This window comes from Jaculus jaculus, chromosome 6 (genome assembly GCF_020740685.1).
Source record: "Jaculus jaculus isolate mJacJac1 chromosome 6, mJacJac1.mat.Y.cur, whole genome shotgun sequence".
Classification (NCBI taxonomy): Eukaryota; Metazoa; Chordata; class Mammalia; order Rodentia; family Dipodidae; genus Jaculus; species Jaculus jaculus.
The window spans coordinates 143,558,859-143,575,998 of NC_059107.1; the positions used below are offsets into that span (position 1 = coordinate 143,558,859).

A 17,140-nucleotide genomic window follows, 5' to 3' on the forward strand; every position below is an offset into this window, starting at 1 on the left:
TTTGCTTCGGTAAGGGATGTTTCAGTTTTATAGATATGTATGTATAGCGTACGCATAGCTTAATACTGACTTTTAGCAAAGGTCATATCATTTCAGCTGACTGGCAATGTTCTCTCTAGGTCTGGTTTGGAGATGATCTACCTCTGAGTCCACGGAGTCCACTGACTCCCAGACATGGACCAGGATTGGCAGATGTTTGTCAGTATGATGAGTGGATAGCTGTGAGGCATGAGGCCACTCTGCTGCCCATGCAAGAAGATTTGTCTATTTGGTTATCTGGCTTACTAGGTAAGGCTGGCAAAGATACCCTGATTTTGTATCCTTTCCTTCAGCAAGTATTTGTTGAAAGCCTTATTTTTGTCAAGAGTGATTGTCAGATGCCAGTTACACAATGTGTGAATATTCAAGTTCTTTGTCTCTTCAAGCTTACATTTTCTCTAGTTGAGAAGATATTTTGACTCATACTCAACTTTCGGTCTTGAATTATTAGAATTTTGATAGTTAATCACTTCAGGTTAGTAACTTTGAGCAATCAGCATTTTATTGTCAGTATTAAAATCATTTAAAAAATATGTTAAGTCTGATTTTATTTTATTTCAGTTTTGACTGATCTACCCCAATCTTGTTAGGACATAGGATTATAAGTGGAATGTGAACTATGGGTAAAAATGATTACTGTTTCTGAGACTATGATTGGTAGAGGGAAGTGAGACCTAAAGGAAATGTCAGGTTAGAGAATGTCTGTCATCATTGTTTACATATGAGAGAATATGATTGATGCTCTGAAGTTTCTTCCCAAAATACACAAACAAAACAATTTAAATCCAGAATCCATGTAGCTTTCCAAGATTTCCATTAATAGGATCAGTGTGGCAATCATTTCTGGCTCTTATAAGGTAAATACACACCCAGCAATCACCAGTTTGATCTGGTGTTAGTTTGAGAGTGAAAACTTGGAGTGTGATCTGCTGTTTGTCTAGTTTTTCGGCTGTAATCTGTTTCTATTTAACTTTAGCCACTAATTTCAAATTTGCTATTTCTAGACAGGTTTTAACTTTAAAATATGTTTTTAGGTATTGAAGTTAAAGCAGAAAGATTATTGGAAGAGCTTGATAATGGAGTGCTGTTATGTGAGCTGATCAGTGTCCTTCAGAATATGGTGAAAGCGTGCAGCTCTCATGAGCCAGGGGTGAGTGAGTACTTGAGTGAGTGAACACACTGGTCGTTTAGCTTGAAACAAATGGACTTGTTCATGGGCCCTTTCTGTTGTCTTTGCAAGGTTGGACACTTCCATCCTACAACTGGCTTTGAGACCTTGAAAATTTTATTTAACATTTTTTGAGCACCTAAAAAAACCCCAAACAGTGTAGCATGGAGACACTCCCAGTTGTGAGTGCTCATTTTGATGGAGGTGACATCTAGATGGTATCTACAAAAGAGCTGGGTATACCTACCACAGGAGATAGCTCCTCTTAAGAACCACAGTAGTACTTCCCTTATAGGACTGCTGTGAGGTTGAATGAGAAAGGAGCTTGGGATAGTTCTCCACACTCAGCAGCAGCTGCTACTGTTACTGCTATCATCTGTATTCTTTTTTTTTTTTTTAATTTTTATTTATTTATTTATTTATTTGAGAGTGACAGAGAGAGAGAGAGAGAGAGAGGCAGAAAGAGAGAGAATGGGTGTGCTAGGGCCTCCAGCCACTGCAAACGAACTCCAGACGCAAGCACCCCTTTGTGCATCTGGCTAACGTGGGTCCTGGGGAATCTAGCCTCGAACCAGTGTCCTTAGGCTTCACAGGTAAGCGCTTAACCACTAAGCCATCTCTCCAGCCCCTCATCTGTATTCTTTATCTGCTGGTGGTAAATTTATAAATATTGATGAAATGAGTACTTATTTATCTACTTTTTTTTTTTTTTTTTTTTTTTTTTTTTGAGTAGGGTCTCACTCTAGCTCAGGCTGACCTGGAATTCACTCTAGTCTCAGGGTGGCCTTGAACTCACTGCAGTCTTCCTACCTCTGCCTCCAGACTGTGAGGATTAAAGACGTGTGTCACCACACCCGGCTTATTTATCTACTTTTTTAGTAACAGTTTAAAATAATTTTCCTCTAATGACTTTCAATTAATGATTTGAAATAGATTACATTGTTATCAAATGTAGGTATTTTCATGTGGTTGGAGCCTGGACACTCATATATTTTTAGTGGCAAAGTAAAGTGATATCACTTCATATCAATCTCTATGTCTATACACATACACACACATATGCACACATCCTATTAAAAATGCAACACAGACTTTGACATATAAAATTCTTTACTTCTAGGAGTTTGTCTTAGCAAATAATATATTCTCAGAAATGGTGATACAAAAAATTATAAAGTTAAAAAAAACCAAACAAAAAAAAATTATAAAGTATCTGTTTACCAAGAGAGAAATTATTAAACAAATTAATGTTGGTACCTAAGCATATTGAAATATTATATATTTATTAGAAGTTATTATTTAAGTCTGTTACTTAAAAATACTATTTATTTATTTGAGAGAGAGGCAAATAGATAGATAGATATATAGAGAGAGGGAGAAGGGGCATGCTAGGGCCTCTAGCCATTGTAAATGTATTCCATGCCACCTTGTGCATCTGGCTTACGTGGGTACTAGGGAATTAAACCTGTGTCCATGAGCTTCACAAGCAAGTGCATTAATCACTAAGCAATCTCTTCAGCCCTAAATCTTTTTTTTTTTAACCTCAAAAGATACCTACAACCTCTCAAGTATACATGCACATTCATACATAAGTCAAATTGCATTGTAGTGTATTTTTGTGATATTTTGTAGGCAAATCTGTGTATATAATTTTGCAGGTAAGTTTTATTCAAATATCAGATTTCAGTTGGTACTAATCATCTTTGTATTTTATTTATTTTTGGAGATCTGTATTTTTATATTTAATCACATATTTGGCTATTTCAATTCTAGAAAATGACAGCAGTAGGAAGGATATGTGTGGAGTTGGTAATGGTGTTTGTGTCTAGGGAGAGAGGCACTGAAGGGTACTGGTCCCTAAAGACTACTGTGCTGATTACAGTAAAGGTATCATATTTACGGCCTGCGTTTCCAAGTAAAAACAAAATAAATCCCTTATTTCATGCCCCAGATTCAGCAGGGCTATCTAAATGTTCCTGGGACATTAAAAATTTAAGATTCTATAAAACATAGACCATAAACTTGCAAAGAAACTGAATTAAAAATAGACTGATACGGGCTGGAGAGATTGCTTAGTGGTTAAGGCACTTGCCTGCGAAGCTAAGCACACATGTTCAAATTTCCAGGTCTCATGTAGCCGGATGCAGGGGCACAAGTGTGCAATGTCACACATGCATACAAGAGGGTGCACACATATGGAGTTTGTTTATAGTGGCTGAAAGGCCTTGGTGCACCCATTCTTTCTCTCTCTCTCTGTATCTCACTCTCAGAAATCAATTAATAAAATAATTTTTAAAAATAGCAGATACTTCCTTATTTGATAGTGTCCTTAGGAGAAACAGAACTGCCCCTGTGCATCTGCATGTAGAAAAGTGAGCAAAATGACTGTTTGCTCACCTTTTGCATAGCAGTAGTTTTGTTTTTAGGTTGAACTATGTGTGAATACCATAAAGATGTGCTTTGGAATTACCAGACTACCATTTTTAAGTTTAATTAAGATTCTTGTGTTATTTTAAGAGGAATAATAATATAATATTAGAGAAGCTTGCTCCTATTGCCAATTTTGACTAGATTATTTTTCTTGGGATCTTTTCTTGAATATATATACTTTTGAAGATTGTACTTTTCTCAAAAATTGTGTGCTTTTTAGTTACATTCTATACATTGAAAATTTACTTTGTCATACTGATATGAACACCTAGTGAAAATATCTTTTTTTTTATTGTCCCTTATATCTTTTTTTCTAGAACTTCCCGGTGAGAAAAGTGCCTTGTAAGAAGGATGCCGCTTCAGGTTCGTTCTTCGCCAGGGACAACACTGCAAACTTCCTCCAGTGGTGTCGGCGTGTTGGTGTTGATGAAACATACCTCTTTGAGTCCGAGGGCTTAGGTGAGTGTTGTTGCTGGTGTAAGAGAGATTTTTTTTTAAATTTTTGTTTATTTATTTGAGAGCAACAGAGACAGAAATAGGCAGATATAGAGAGAGAATAGACGTGCCAGGGCCTCCACCCACTGCAAACAAACTCCAGATGCATGTGCCCCCTTGTGCATCAGGCTAACGTGGGACCTGGGGAATCAAGCCTTGAACGGGGGTCCTTAGGCTTCACAGGCTTAACCGCCCTGGTGTAAGAGTTTTAAATGTTAATTGGGATATTTTTGAATCTCTCATTTTCTTTCCAAGAAGTGAATCAAAATATAGTACCACAGTTTGTCAGAAAAATTTATATTTTATATATGAAACAGAGTCAGATAATCAAATATTTATTTTTTCAAAGTAAAAGATTTTATATATCTGGAATGCTCTAAAGATATCTTATTTGCTAATTGAGTTAGGTGCCAGAAATTTCCAGACTAATACTTTATTAAGTACCAAGTCTGAATTCTAGTAATTTCTCTTTAGCCAGGTCATTACAGAAATAACAGAGCCAAATCTATATAGTGTTTAGATTTACCTCAACAACAGTTGCCATTTTGATTACTTAAATGGGACATAATCTATTAATGTTTGCTTATTTCCTTTATAATTCAACAAAAGCATTTGTACAGACACTAGTATGGCAGAGCTGCCTGACTATTTTGAGATGTGCGTTTGTGTGTGTGTGTGTGTGTGTGTGTCTGTGTCTGTGTGTATGTCATATCTATCTATCCATGGTTTTGATGCATGCATACATATATGTATATGTATGTATCACCCAAGAGACTGCATAAGGCTGTGACAGGAGCTGCTCGCCCAGGGAGAAACTGTGGGTGTGCCTGCCTTGTGGACAGAGCTTTATCACTTACATTGTCTACACTCTCTGGCTTGTGGTGATAATGAAAAGTAAACTGACTTTTTTTTGGCTTCATTATATTTTTAAAATTCTTTCCTGTTAGTGCGTACTCTGCACCAGGATAAACTTCCACTTGTTTGGTGTGCCTCAGATGTATGCAGTTCATCACACAGTTGCACATTATGAGATTTGGATTCAGAAGTTCCCTATGGTTTCTAACTCTGAGGACTATCTCCACCAACAAATAGTCCAAAGTACTCTCTTTTCTAATGTACTACAGCCAGTGCTCTTCTTTCTCTCTGTGTGGGTTTATGTACTCTGGATATAATCTATTATGATTATTATGTGGACCTTTATGTCTGGGCATAATGGCTCATTGGTTTTGTATCACATAACAAGTATTTCATGTTTTATGGGTGAATAATATTCCATTTTGCAGATAAACTACATTTTAAAATCTAGTAATCACCTGATGGACATTTGGATTGTCTCCACTCTTTTGACTGTTATAAATAACATTATATGCAAACGTTGGATGTTTGTATGTTCCTAATTCTCTCAGGTACATTCCTGGGAATGGAATTACTGGATCATGTGGTAATTCTATTTGTCCTTTTGAGAAAGCATCAGTATTGGAGTGGCTGCAAAAGTGGTTCCACCAACAATGATCATCTGTTTCAATTTCTCCACATCCTTGCTAGCACTTGTTGTTGCCAGTTTTTTGTTTGCTTTCTTTTCTTATATCCATTCTGGTGATGTGAAGTGCCATCTCATTGTGATTTTTTTAAAAATTATTTTATTTGAGAGAAAGAGGGAGGGGGAGAGAGAATGTGCCAGGGTCTTCAGCTGCTGCAAACAAACTCAGACACGTGCACCACCTTGTGCATCTGGCTTAACTTTGGTTTTGCAGACAAGTGCCTTAACCACTAAGCCAGCCCTCACTATGATTTTGATTTGCATTTTCTTTTTTTTTTAAATATTTAATTTATTTATTTATGAGAGAGAAAAGAGACAGATAGAGAGAATGGGCACACCTGGGCCTCTAGCCACTGCATACGAACTCCAGGCACATGGGCCCCCTTGTGCCATCTGGTTCACATGGGTCCTGGGGAATCAAACCCGGGTCCTTAGGCTTCGCAGGGAAATGCCATAGCCGCTAAACCATTTCCCCAGGCCTTGATTTGCATTTTCTTAATGACATTCAGAAGCTTTTCAATTGCTTATTGACCACTTGTCTATCTGGTGAAATGTCTATTGAAAACCTTTTCTCATTTTTTAAGTTGGTTCATTTATTTTTTTTGGTGGACTTGAAAGAGTTGGTGTATATCCTGGATACTTAATCTTTATTAGATCTGATTTGCACGTATTTTCTTCTGTTTTATTTGACTTCATTTTCTTGGTAAGTTGTACAAAAGTTTCAAATTTTGAAGTGTATCTATTTCCTTTTTTTTTGGTGTGCTTCTTGTCATAACTAAAAACTATTACCTAGCCATTGGTTATTTGTAGATACCCATTTGTTGCTGTACCATTTGTTGAATGATAGTTCTTTGTTCATCAAATTGTGTTGTTGAAATAATTGAATATAAAAGTATGAATTTATTTCTGGATGTCCACTTCTATTGTTATATATGTCTTTATGCCAGTAATACACTCTTTTTTATTTTTATTTATTTGAGAGAGAGATAGAGAAATAAGCAGATAGAAAGGAGACAAGAGGAGAGGAGCAGAGAGGAAGAGGGGAAAAGGGGAGAATGATCACACCAGGGCCTCCAGACACTGCAAATGAACTCCAAATGCATGTGTCCCTTGTGCATCTGGCTTATATGGGTCCTGGGGAATCTAACCTTGGTCCTTCAGCTTTGCAGGCAAGCCCGTTAACTGCTAAGCCATATCTCTAGCCCTGTCTTGATTTTTTAAATGTGTATGTGTGGTGTGTGCATGTATGTATGTATGTTCATGTGTTTGGGCATGTGGAAGAGGATGTGTGTGTACATGGAGGCCAAAGGTTGATGTCATAGGTCTTTCTTGGTGACTTTCCTCCTTAATTTTTGAGTCAGTGTCTCTTGTTAAAACTAGTACTGGCTGATTCAGCTAGTATTAGCTAGCCATTGAGCCCCAAGGGTCCTTATTCCTCTCCCTCCCCAGCTCTGAGATTATGAGCGCATATTATCATACATAGCATATTAAGTACTGGAGATTTAACCCCAGGGCCTCATACTTGTCTAGACAACACTTTACCCAGTGATCCATCTACCCCATCTTGATTTTTACAGCTTATAATAATAAATAAGTCTTAAAATAGGGAAGTATGACTCCTCCAAAAGATGTTTTACCATTTTTTTGCCCTTTGCAATTCTGTAATTTTGGCATCATCTTGTTCATTTCTAAATTTGTTGGAATTTGGATAGGAATTATATTGAATATATCTGAATCTGTAGGTCAATTTGAAGAATGTTACCTTGTTAACAATATTTTCTTCTAATGTGTGAACATTGCATGTCTATTTATATATTCTTTTAGTATTGTTCAGTAGTTCTGTTATGCTTGGGTTAAATTTATTTTTAAGTTCTTTGAACTCTATGTAAATGGAACATTTTCATATTTTCTTTTATAGATTGTTCATTCAAGTATATACAGCTAATTTTTGTGTATTTCTATTGTGTTCCATAACTTAGCTGAACTTGTTCACTTGTAATTTTTTGAAAACTACTCCTTAGGATTTTCTAAGCACAGGGCTAACCAACTGGGAATAGACATGGTTTCCCTGCATCTTTTCAAACTTGGATGGCTCTTGCTTATTTTCCTTGCATGAATCTAAACCTGGAACTCTGACTACAGTTCTGAACAGAGTAGAATAAGTGGATGTCCTTGTCTTTTTCACCTCATAAGGGGAGCATTTTCCATCCTTTGCTTTTAAGGATGAGTTTAGCTGCAGGTTTTCATGGATGCCCTTTGTCAAATTCAGATAGTTTTCTTCTATTCTCATTGTTTTGTTTTCCCTCCAGTGTTTGAACTCTTTTTTTTTTCTACTAGTAGGATAATACAGTTGGTAGGTTTTCATGTTAAATGAACTGCATCTGCCATCAATCCTTGCCTCCCCCTCCCAAGCTCATCGTGCATAATTTCCTCCCTGAATTTTGTTTGTTGGTGTGTTAAGATTGACATCTACATGCATAAGGAATAAATATTGTGATTAGTTTTCTTATGAGGCCTTCCTCTGGATCCTGGCTTTGGTTTAAGGATAATGATGGTATCATAAGTTAGTGACTACTTCCTTTCTTTGAAAAGTTTGAGAAAGATGTGGTTTACAGTACAGCTGAGTTACCATTATCTCTTATAAAACTATCTCCTATTGAGAGATCTGTAATAATAATAATTTAGTACTACTAATCCCTTCCATTTTATTTATTTATTTATGTGTTTGAGAGAGAGAGAAAGGCAGGGAAGAAGGAGAGAGAAAAAGAGGGAGGGAGAGAGAGAGAATGTGCTTGCATATACTCCAGGGCCTCCAGCCACTGCAGACAAACTCTGGACACATACACCATCCTGTGTCTCTGGCTTGTGTGAGTCCTGGAGAATCAAACCTGTGTTCATATGGTTCACAGGCAAGTGCCGTAACTGCTAAGCTATCCCTCTAATCCTAAGCCCTTACCTTTTTAAGCCTGATGTTATCTAAATAAGTGTCCTTGGTAGACATCAATTCTCTTCATTCAAGCTAGCAAATAAAGAAAAAAATTGCAGAAGAACACAGAGAACAATGAGAATGTTTCTTCTAGTCTTCTTTGAGTACAAGCCCCTTGTCTTCAGTGCTTCCTTTTCTTTTACCTTTGTCCATGCCAATACTCTATTTCCTCATTTAATTCTGCTCTATATAATATATGGTCTTATTTTCCACAGTTTTACACAAAGATCCCAGACAAGTGTATCTTTGTCTTCTTGAAATTGGTCGAATTGTGTCAAGGTATGTATTCCATAGTATTTTAGAATTTTAATGGCACAGATACTTTTATGCTACTTAATTTTAGCTTAGCACGCTATTTTCTATAAACAAAAGAAAATGAGTTTTGATTATAATGAAGTAACCTAAATTTTCTCATTTATCTTTTTATGTCTTTGTTTACTTTGTGGTATTTAGTTATTTATTTTAATTTATTATTTTTTTATTAATTAGTTTTGTGCTCAGTGAATACAGTCAAGTTGGTACTATTGTTAGGCTCATCCATGTCCTCCCCCCTCCCACTGGTCTCTCCTTGTTGAGGTATATATGCTTTGGTCAGCATTTATCAGATTTCCTGGTTTATTTGCAGATATGGAGTTGAACCTCCAGTATTAGTAAAGCTTGAGAAAGAAATTGAGTTAGAAGAGACCTTGCTTAATACCTCTGGGCTTGAAGAGTCCTTCAGCATTCCAAAATCATGCTGTCAGCATGAGGAGCTACATGAAGCTGTAAGTAATGGCTACATTTCTTTGACTCTGACTCCTCAAGTCCCATAGTTTTCTGTACTTTAAGATCGCTGCAGGTGGGATATAGTTGCAAGGAAGGGTTTCTTACAATGTACACTGGTTGTCCATCTTCACTTCCTGATAAGATGAGAGTAGATATTTAAAGGTACATGAAGAGTGGTGCTTAATTCAAGAGTAACGGGTTAAATAGGCTACAGCCAATCATGAAGCCCACTGTAGACCACAAGAATTCCCAATTTATTTCTAATTTCACTTTATTCTTGACTGTTTTATGTATATGAGTTGTGTGTATTATAAATATACATGCCATGGCCTTTGAATAAGATGAACTCCACTGAGTGAAAATCTGTCAACAATATAGGGAAATAAACTCTATAATACTCTTGTTGGGCCCTGGTGAATTTGTAGTTGTCCATTCATTTTTGGTAGATAATTAAGACAATAATATATAATGTTTTAAGATGTCAGGCCTAAGTTCAATTAAATGAATTTGTAAACACTGTGACTAGTAATTGAGAAGATATTATGACCTTGCTTTTAAAAAATGTATTTTAGGGAAAAACCAAATGTTTGTCACAGTGTCTGATCTGTGACTTTTTTTCACTTAAAATATTTTAAATATATCTTCATTTAATTCATTTATTTAAAGTTCTATGTTTTTAATATAGAATAACTGAATTTATTTTTCTGTTTATTATCTTTTTGGGGGCTTTGTTCAATAAAAAAAATGATGAGGCATAGTAGAAGTAATATTTTTCCTTCCCTCTCCTTAGGGGATGATTAAAATGGAGCAAGCACTTAAAAATGCTCCTTGAATTGATATTTACCCTCATGAAATTTTACCTTATAATGGATATAAAGATATGAGTATGTCTGTGCTTATTTTAGCAGTGATTGCAATAATCTAAATATTCTCCTACAATATTAGCTTAGTAACCTTTATCTGACTGGACATTATTTAATTTAACAGAACTATGCTTATGCAGAGCTTAAAATAAGTCAAGCTTAATGAAGATCTCTCATTTCCTAAAACATGGGAAATGTGTTTTTACTAATTTCACTGTCTTATGCATTTGCAGGCCTCCTTCAGAGGTTATGACGTTAAGCTCATGTCCCTTGGCCAGAGACAGAGAGAGAATCAGACAGAGCAGACAGACATGCAGAGACACTCAGACTTCACCACTGCTTGCTGTTGCTGGTTTAACAATGTTTAGTCAACATCTCCTAACAAGAAAAGAAAAAATATTAGATAGTTGAACTGTCTTTAAGTTTTATCTTTGAAATGTATTTTATTGTCAAATAAAATTGCATTTTAGCTTGACACAAAATAGTTGTAACGAGTAATAAAATATTAATAGTTAATTTTAATCTTAGGTTAAACATATTGCTGAAGACCCTCCTTGTAGTTGTTCTCATCGATTTTCTATTGAGTACTTGTCAGAAGGACGATACCGACTAGGGGATAAGATACTCTTTATAAGGGTAAGTCTGCTATACACATATATAAGTGTTGTTTTGAAATTGGGTTTATTACTTTACCAACCCTTTTTGCTCCCATTTTGTCTTTTCAAACGTTGTAATTGAGGGTACCATCAATGGAATAATTTCCCTGCACGGGGAAAACTTGGAGTACTTAATTTTATCAGTTTTCAGTGAGTTGAAATAAATGTTTTTAACACAGGAAACAAGTAACTATAGACAATTGAGACTATTTAGACATTGAATGTAATTGAGGGAAAGTCTTCATACATCATAGGTAATTTACCCCATTTAAAAACTTTTCTAAAAATGAGTCATCACCCACTGTACCAAAAGATGTAAAAACCAACATGTGTAAGATGGCTAAATATTCATAGTAAGAAAGTAAGCACATAGATCCAATTCACATGGGGTATCACTTCCTTATTGGCACAGCACAGGGCCACACTGTCTGCCGCTGGCCATGTTCAATTTGTTCCACCAGCATTTGGCGACTTGTCCCCTTCACTGATAAGAAAATTTAAATGTCACCTGATGAGCAATCTTTATACTTCTGATATAATGCCAGAGCTGCTCATCTGTCAAGTTGGGAACATAATAGAAAAAGTACTTAAAAATACAATTTCAGGGCTGGAGAGATGGCATAGCAGTTAGGGCACTTGCCTGCAAAGCCAAAGGACCCAGGTTTGAGTCCTCGAGCCCCACGTAAGCCAGTTGCACAAAGCGGCACATGCACCTGGAGTTTGTTTGCAGTAGTTGGAGGCCCTGGTGCGCCCATTCTCTCTGTCTCTGCCTCTTCCTGTGTCTCTCTCTCCATATCAAATAAATAAACAAATAAAATATAAAAAATACAATAATTTCACCAACTTAAGCAAATGCTAGCTGAATGGACAGAGGCTAAAATACTGCCTGGGCTGTACTGGCAGAGACAGGGTTTGTCTACACCCACAGAAGTGTGGCTTGGTCTAGAGCAGATTCCATGCATTTGAATCCACAGCCAGTTCCTTCATTATTTACATCCATCAATTTCTTTTTTTTTTAATTTATTTTAATTTATTTGAGAGAGAGAGGGAGGGAGAGAGGGAAGGAGGAAGAGAGGAGAGAATGGGTGCATCAGGACCTCCTGCCACTGTAAATGCACTCCACATGCATGTGCCACCTTATGCACTTGGCTTTGTAGGCAAGTGCCTCAACCACTAAACCATTTCTCCAGCCCCAGCCATCATTTTCTTATCTGTAAAGAAGATTTAATAATACTTACATCAACATGCTTAAAGATGTAGTTGATCTAATGTATAAGAAAATAATTTATTAACTTGTACAGTATTTAGTTTTTAAAAATTTTTTATTTCTTGTTTCTCGTGAATTTGAGCATAGCAGAGTCTCCTGTGGCTCTTACTGCATTCTCCTTTCCTTGTATGGCTGGGAAGTTGAACTTCAGGCCAGTGGGCTTTGCAGCAAACTTTAGCTGCTGAGCCATTTCCCCAGTCCTGGTTTTTGTTTCTTCTTCCATAGTTAGTTACTTTTTTCCATCATGAAGCATTTTTTCTTTGTCTCCGTTTATCTTTCTGTATTCTTCCTTCCCTTAATACTCAACTTATTGAACACTATTTCTCTTGCAGTTTTCTATGTTAATAATTTGTTTTTTTAGAATGTAAATTATATATAAATATTTTATTATAAATTGAGGGATTTTGCTGCTAGCTATGTAAGTTAATACTTGCTAAATTTATTATGTTCTTAGTATAAAAACAAGACTGAGTTTGTAGTGAAGTTGGTGGCAGTACTCTGAGTGCATGTTAGAGATACTGCAGTTGTGACTTTGGTAAACTGTAAGAATAAACATCACAGTTTTACTGCTTTGTTTTTAAACTTCTTTTTGGGGCAGATGCTTCATGGGAAACATGTCATGGTTCGTGTTGGTGGAGGTTGGGATACTCTGCAAGGATTTTTGCTGAAATATGATCCCTGTCGAATACTACAGTTTGCTACCTTGGAACAAAAAATTTTAGCATTTCAGAAAGGAGTTTCGAATGAAAGTGTTCCTGACTCACCTGCCAGGACACCTCAACCTCCTGAAATGAACCCTATGTCGGCAGTTAACATGTTTCAGAAGCAAAATTTAAAACCTGGCACACCAGTCAGTGTTCCGAAGAGCAAGGAAAAGCAGGCCCGTGTACCCGGGGTGCCCCCCCTGCCTGCATCTGCAGTGAGAGGCGATCAGGGTTCCGTGTCAGTCCGCTCTAAACATCCAGACTCACCAGCAGCAGCGTCTCGTGTCAAGCTCACGTGTTTGAAGGGTGGAACAAAGAAGCCGCACGCCCCTCACAGTGCGTCTTCTCCCCTCGCCTCTTTAAAGGCAGCTGGGAAGAGCGCTTCTCCCGCTTCATCAGGATTTGCACTGTGTGCTCCAGAGTCACTGAGAAAGGGGGTCACTGTCCCCAGCCGGGCTCAGGCCAAGGTAATTCCAGCCCAGAAATCAAAGGATCTGTCCATGTCTACAATTCCATCTAGTAAATCTGGGAAAGTTGAACCAAAGCACTTGAAACACAATCACGTTTCTTCCAGGGACGAGACACCTACAAATTCATCATCAGAGAGTCCAATGCTACCTAAAGCAAAAGTGAACATGAGGCCTAAACCATCTCCTTCTTTCCAGTCCCCTGCGAAAACCAAATCGAGTTCCAAAACCATGGCCCTGGGGCTAGAAACACGGTCTCAGGCATGTGATGGAATCCCAACACAAACACTTAAATCAGACTTGAATTTGAATCATCCAGTCTCTGTGTCTTCTGTTTCTTCTGTTAAACCTCCACAGGGATCGAATGACAAGCATGCAGCTTCTGTTGCCAAGAAGCAGCCCCAGAAGACAGGGCCTACCTCCCCAAAGCCTCCTGGCCGCACCCCACTGTCTATTGTTAGTGTTCCCCAATCTGCTGCCAAGACAAAGACAGCACCAAAGTCAACACAGGCTGCCCCGAAGGGCCCACATCTAGCTAAAGGGCCTCCTAAAAATGGCACAGCACCACCTTCTACCAGGAAGCCACCCTCATCTGGGAAGGGAGCAGACAACGGAAATAAACCTGCTCCAAAGAAAAAGGAAGTAGATGACCATTATTTTGTTATGACTGGAAGTAAGAAGCCAAGAAAATAAGTGTACGTGCATCACTTTACCACATCAGGACAAAGGATCAGTTGGGTGTATTAGCTTCACATCGTCAAGGCCAAATAGGAGCAGACATTAAGTACAAGATGCTGGAGGGAGGCTGGGTTGAGGAGAGGACTCAATGTTTGAACTACGAACAGGCAAATGTTTTCAAACTGCAGCATCTTTGTTGGCGTCTGTTGTTTGAGGGACGTGTAAACGTCAAATAACACTACTAGAATTATAACTACAGTTACCATATTTTGAACGGGTATTAAGTATGGAGGTTATTATACCGTTAATGGAAACACTGATGCTCTTAGTATTAGTTACTGCATGTTCATCAGAAAGCTGTGGTTTGGTTGGCCATGGAGGCATGTGCCTGTGTTCCCAGTATGGCAGGTCAGCCTGGGCTACGCAGTGCAACTAGGCAATGGTTAGGCACATGCACTACAGAAGGCACCAGATTTTATTTCCTGGCCAGGACTGTCTGGGCCACCTCTACTAAGTGCCAGTGCAGGGGGCTGCTTGGTTTGGCATTATTCTGGGCTAGATAAAATTCTTATTATTGAAATATTTTTAAGTTTTCTATATCAGAAGGAACTGATTTTTTTTTAAACTGGCTTATATTAATACTTGTCAGCATTTCATAAGCAATATTTTTGGTAGAAAAAAACTCTAACAAATAGATTACCTTATTGAAACATGAACTGAAATTTAGTAAAATAAGATTTTTCATGTGTTTATAAAAATTTAGACACCTTATATTTTTTAGATGGATGCTGTGCAATGTGAGAGGAAAACTCATTTAGTAATGAAAATATTTTAATTCAATAGGAATTTCTTATGAGTACATTTAAGTATGTTATATTAAAATAGTGTGTTTTAATACTATAATTCTATTTTAACAATCTTAAAATTAAGCTGACATTAAAAGGATGTTAGGGGCTGGGGAGCTGCTTAGGCAGTAAAGTGCTTGCCTCACTAACATGACCTAAGTTTAATCACCAGAACCTATGTAAAAAAGGTCAGGTTGCTGCACTTGGGATCTCGGGTCTAGGAGGTGAGTTCTAGGCCAATGAGAGACTGCCTCAAAGAAACAGTACACCACCAACAAAAATCAACAGTGGGTAGTGCCTGAATAATAGCATGCAAGGTTGTCCTCTGGCTTCCACACTACCACACATGCACGTGGAGTATGCGTGACACACACACACACACACACACACACACACACACACACATGCACATACACACACACACGAATCTTAGAGTGATATTATATAAAAATTCTATCATGTAATTATTTTTCTTTTGCTAGCACAGTACCACTTTTAATTATATTCTTTCAGTTGTGTTAATTGTCTTTACTAAAGCTATGCTGCCTTTAGCTTTCCGGTGGCCGAGGACAGCATGCATGGGAAGTCGGCTTTACCAGCAGATTCTCTCCAGGAACAGATTCAGATCATGTCATGATGGCATGGATTTCTTCCATTCCCAGTGATACTTGCAAATACCTTATGTAAGGGATTGTGGCTATTTAAAAATTATTAATATACTTTGGAAAGCTTTATATAACAGAACAGTATTATCAGTCAACATAGGCTTTATATTTAGTATTGAGATTTGTGCTTCTCTGTTTTAAATGTAAGTGTCCCTTCCTTCCTCTCTCCTCTGTTCTTCTCCTCCTGACCCCTGTCTTGTTCCTCCTTTTTGTCATCTTTGTAGTATTAGGGATAGATTCAGGAGCTTTTCACATGCTATGCAAACATTCTACATTTCCAGTCTCAAGTGTGGTTTCTAAAGGAAAAAAGTTTACACAGAGTTTGAGTACAATCATTGAATAAATATCTTAAGCTGCTACTAATATTCTACACAGGAGAAAGCAAGAAAATTTTGTATAAAAACAAGTGATCCTTTTCTAAGGAACATGGTTAAAACTCAGAGATAGATTATTCAGGACATCTTTTGAAATAATTAATGCTTCTTTTCAAAGAGCAGTAATACTCAGTATAGTTCCTTTTGGGCATGGAGAAAGTTAATGTTTACTTCTTTGGAAGCAAATCCAGTGTTCAAGAGGTGCTAGGAACATTACTTTTTTAGTGACTAGAAATATTTAATATACCTTTCAAAGAAGAAAAATTTTAACATCATAGAGTTTATCCTCTTATACAAAGACTTTAAATGAAATTTTGTATCAGGGTTATGGAAATTTAAAAGAAGATATTATAGGCAGCCTATGGATCTTGGTAGATTTTACAGTTATGTAAATAATTTAGCTTGTGTCTGAGACTATATCCCACAGGCTCCTGGCACAAATTCCAGAATTAACTAGATAATTACTTATTTGAAATATCAGAAGTCAATTTGCGAATGTAATCTTCAGCAGTAGGAAAATTCTCTAGTTATTAGCATATTGGATATTTCTTACCTAATTCTTTATAAAAAGGTTTTATAAGAATAAAAAAAAACAAGTAATTTCTTCAAATATACTTTGAAATTCTCTTAGAGAGCTAATGATTCCTGCCACAAATTGTACAATTATGGAAGCTGGAATGAGGTTTTCATTTCTTAGTAATAAAGATTTTATAAAGGTTTTTTATGTGTTAGTATTCAATAAAATGTTAAGCATAAAATACTAAAGTACCCAGAGGAAGAAATAATTAAAAATGGAATAGGTTATTATTTTTCTTCACAATCATTTGTAATGTGGCAAATATAAACTGCACAGGATAATGAAATACTGTTTATTTTTGCATTGGACTTCAAGTGACATCTTTGATGCCTATGTCATCAAAATACCTGAACGCAAAAGTTTTGTCTCCATTCTAAATCATGCTAAATTTATAAAACAGTTTTGTTTATTTTATTGTATTGTTTTCAGACAAAGCCTTACTCCGTAGTGCTGGTTGCTTGTACTCACAATGCAGCCTGGGTAGGCATGAGTCACCATACCTGACCTACATTTATTATTCTTAGTGTTTGAAGGAGTCTTTTAGGGGAAATAGTTCTACAATCTTTCATGTCTGATTTTAAATCTGTTACTTCTTTAAAAGGATCCAATAAAAGTTTTATG

At 36.9% G+C, this 17,140-nt stretch overlaps 1 protein-coding gene across 2 annotated transcripts in view; it reads left to right on the plus strand.

The window, feature by feature from the left end:
- Gas2l3 (growth arrest specific 2 like 3) overlaps positions 1 to 14,874 on the plus strand; it is a 29,419-nt gene extending 14,545 nt beyond the window's left edge. For both annotated transcript variants that reach the window (XM_045153376.1, XM_045153375.1), the window contains exons 3-9: positions 120 to 288; positions 1,074 to 1,189; positions 3,955 to 4,096; positions 8,874 to 8,937; positions 9,284 to 9,422; positions 10,815 to 10,922; positions 12,808 to 14,874. In XM_045153376.1, the coding sequence (XP_045009311.1) occupies positions 120 to 288; positions 1,074 to 1,189; positions 3,955 to 4,096; positions 8,874 to 8,937; positions 9,284 to 9,422; positions 10,815 to 10,922; positions 12,808 to 14,073 (2,004 nt within the window). In that variant the 3' untranslated portion in view covers positions 14,074 to 14,874. The remainder of the gene's footprint in view (positions 1 to 119; positions 289 to 1,073; positions 1,190 to 3,954; positions 4,097 to 8,873; positions 8,938 to 9,283; positions 9,423 to 10,814; positions 10,923 to 12,807) is intronic.
- The last annotated feature ends 2,266 nt before the right edge of the window (positions 14,875 to 17,140 follow it).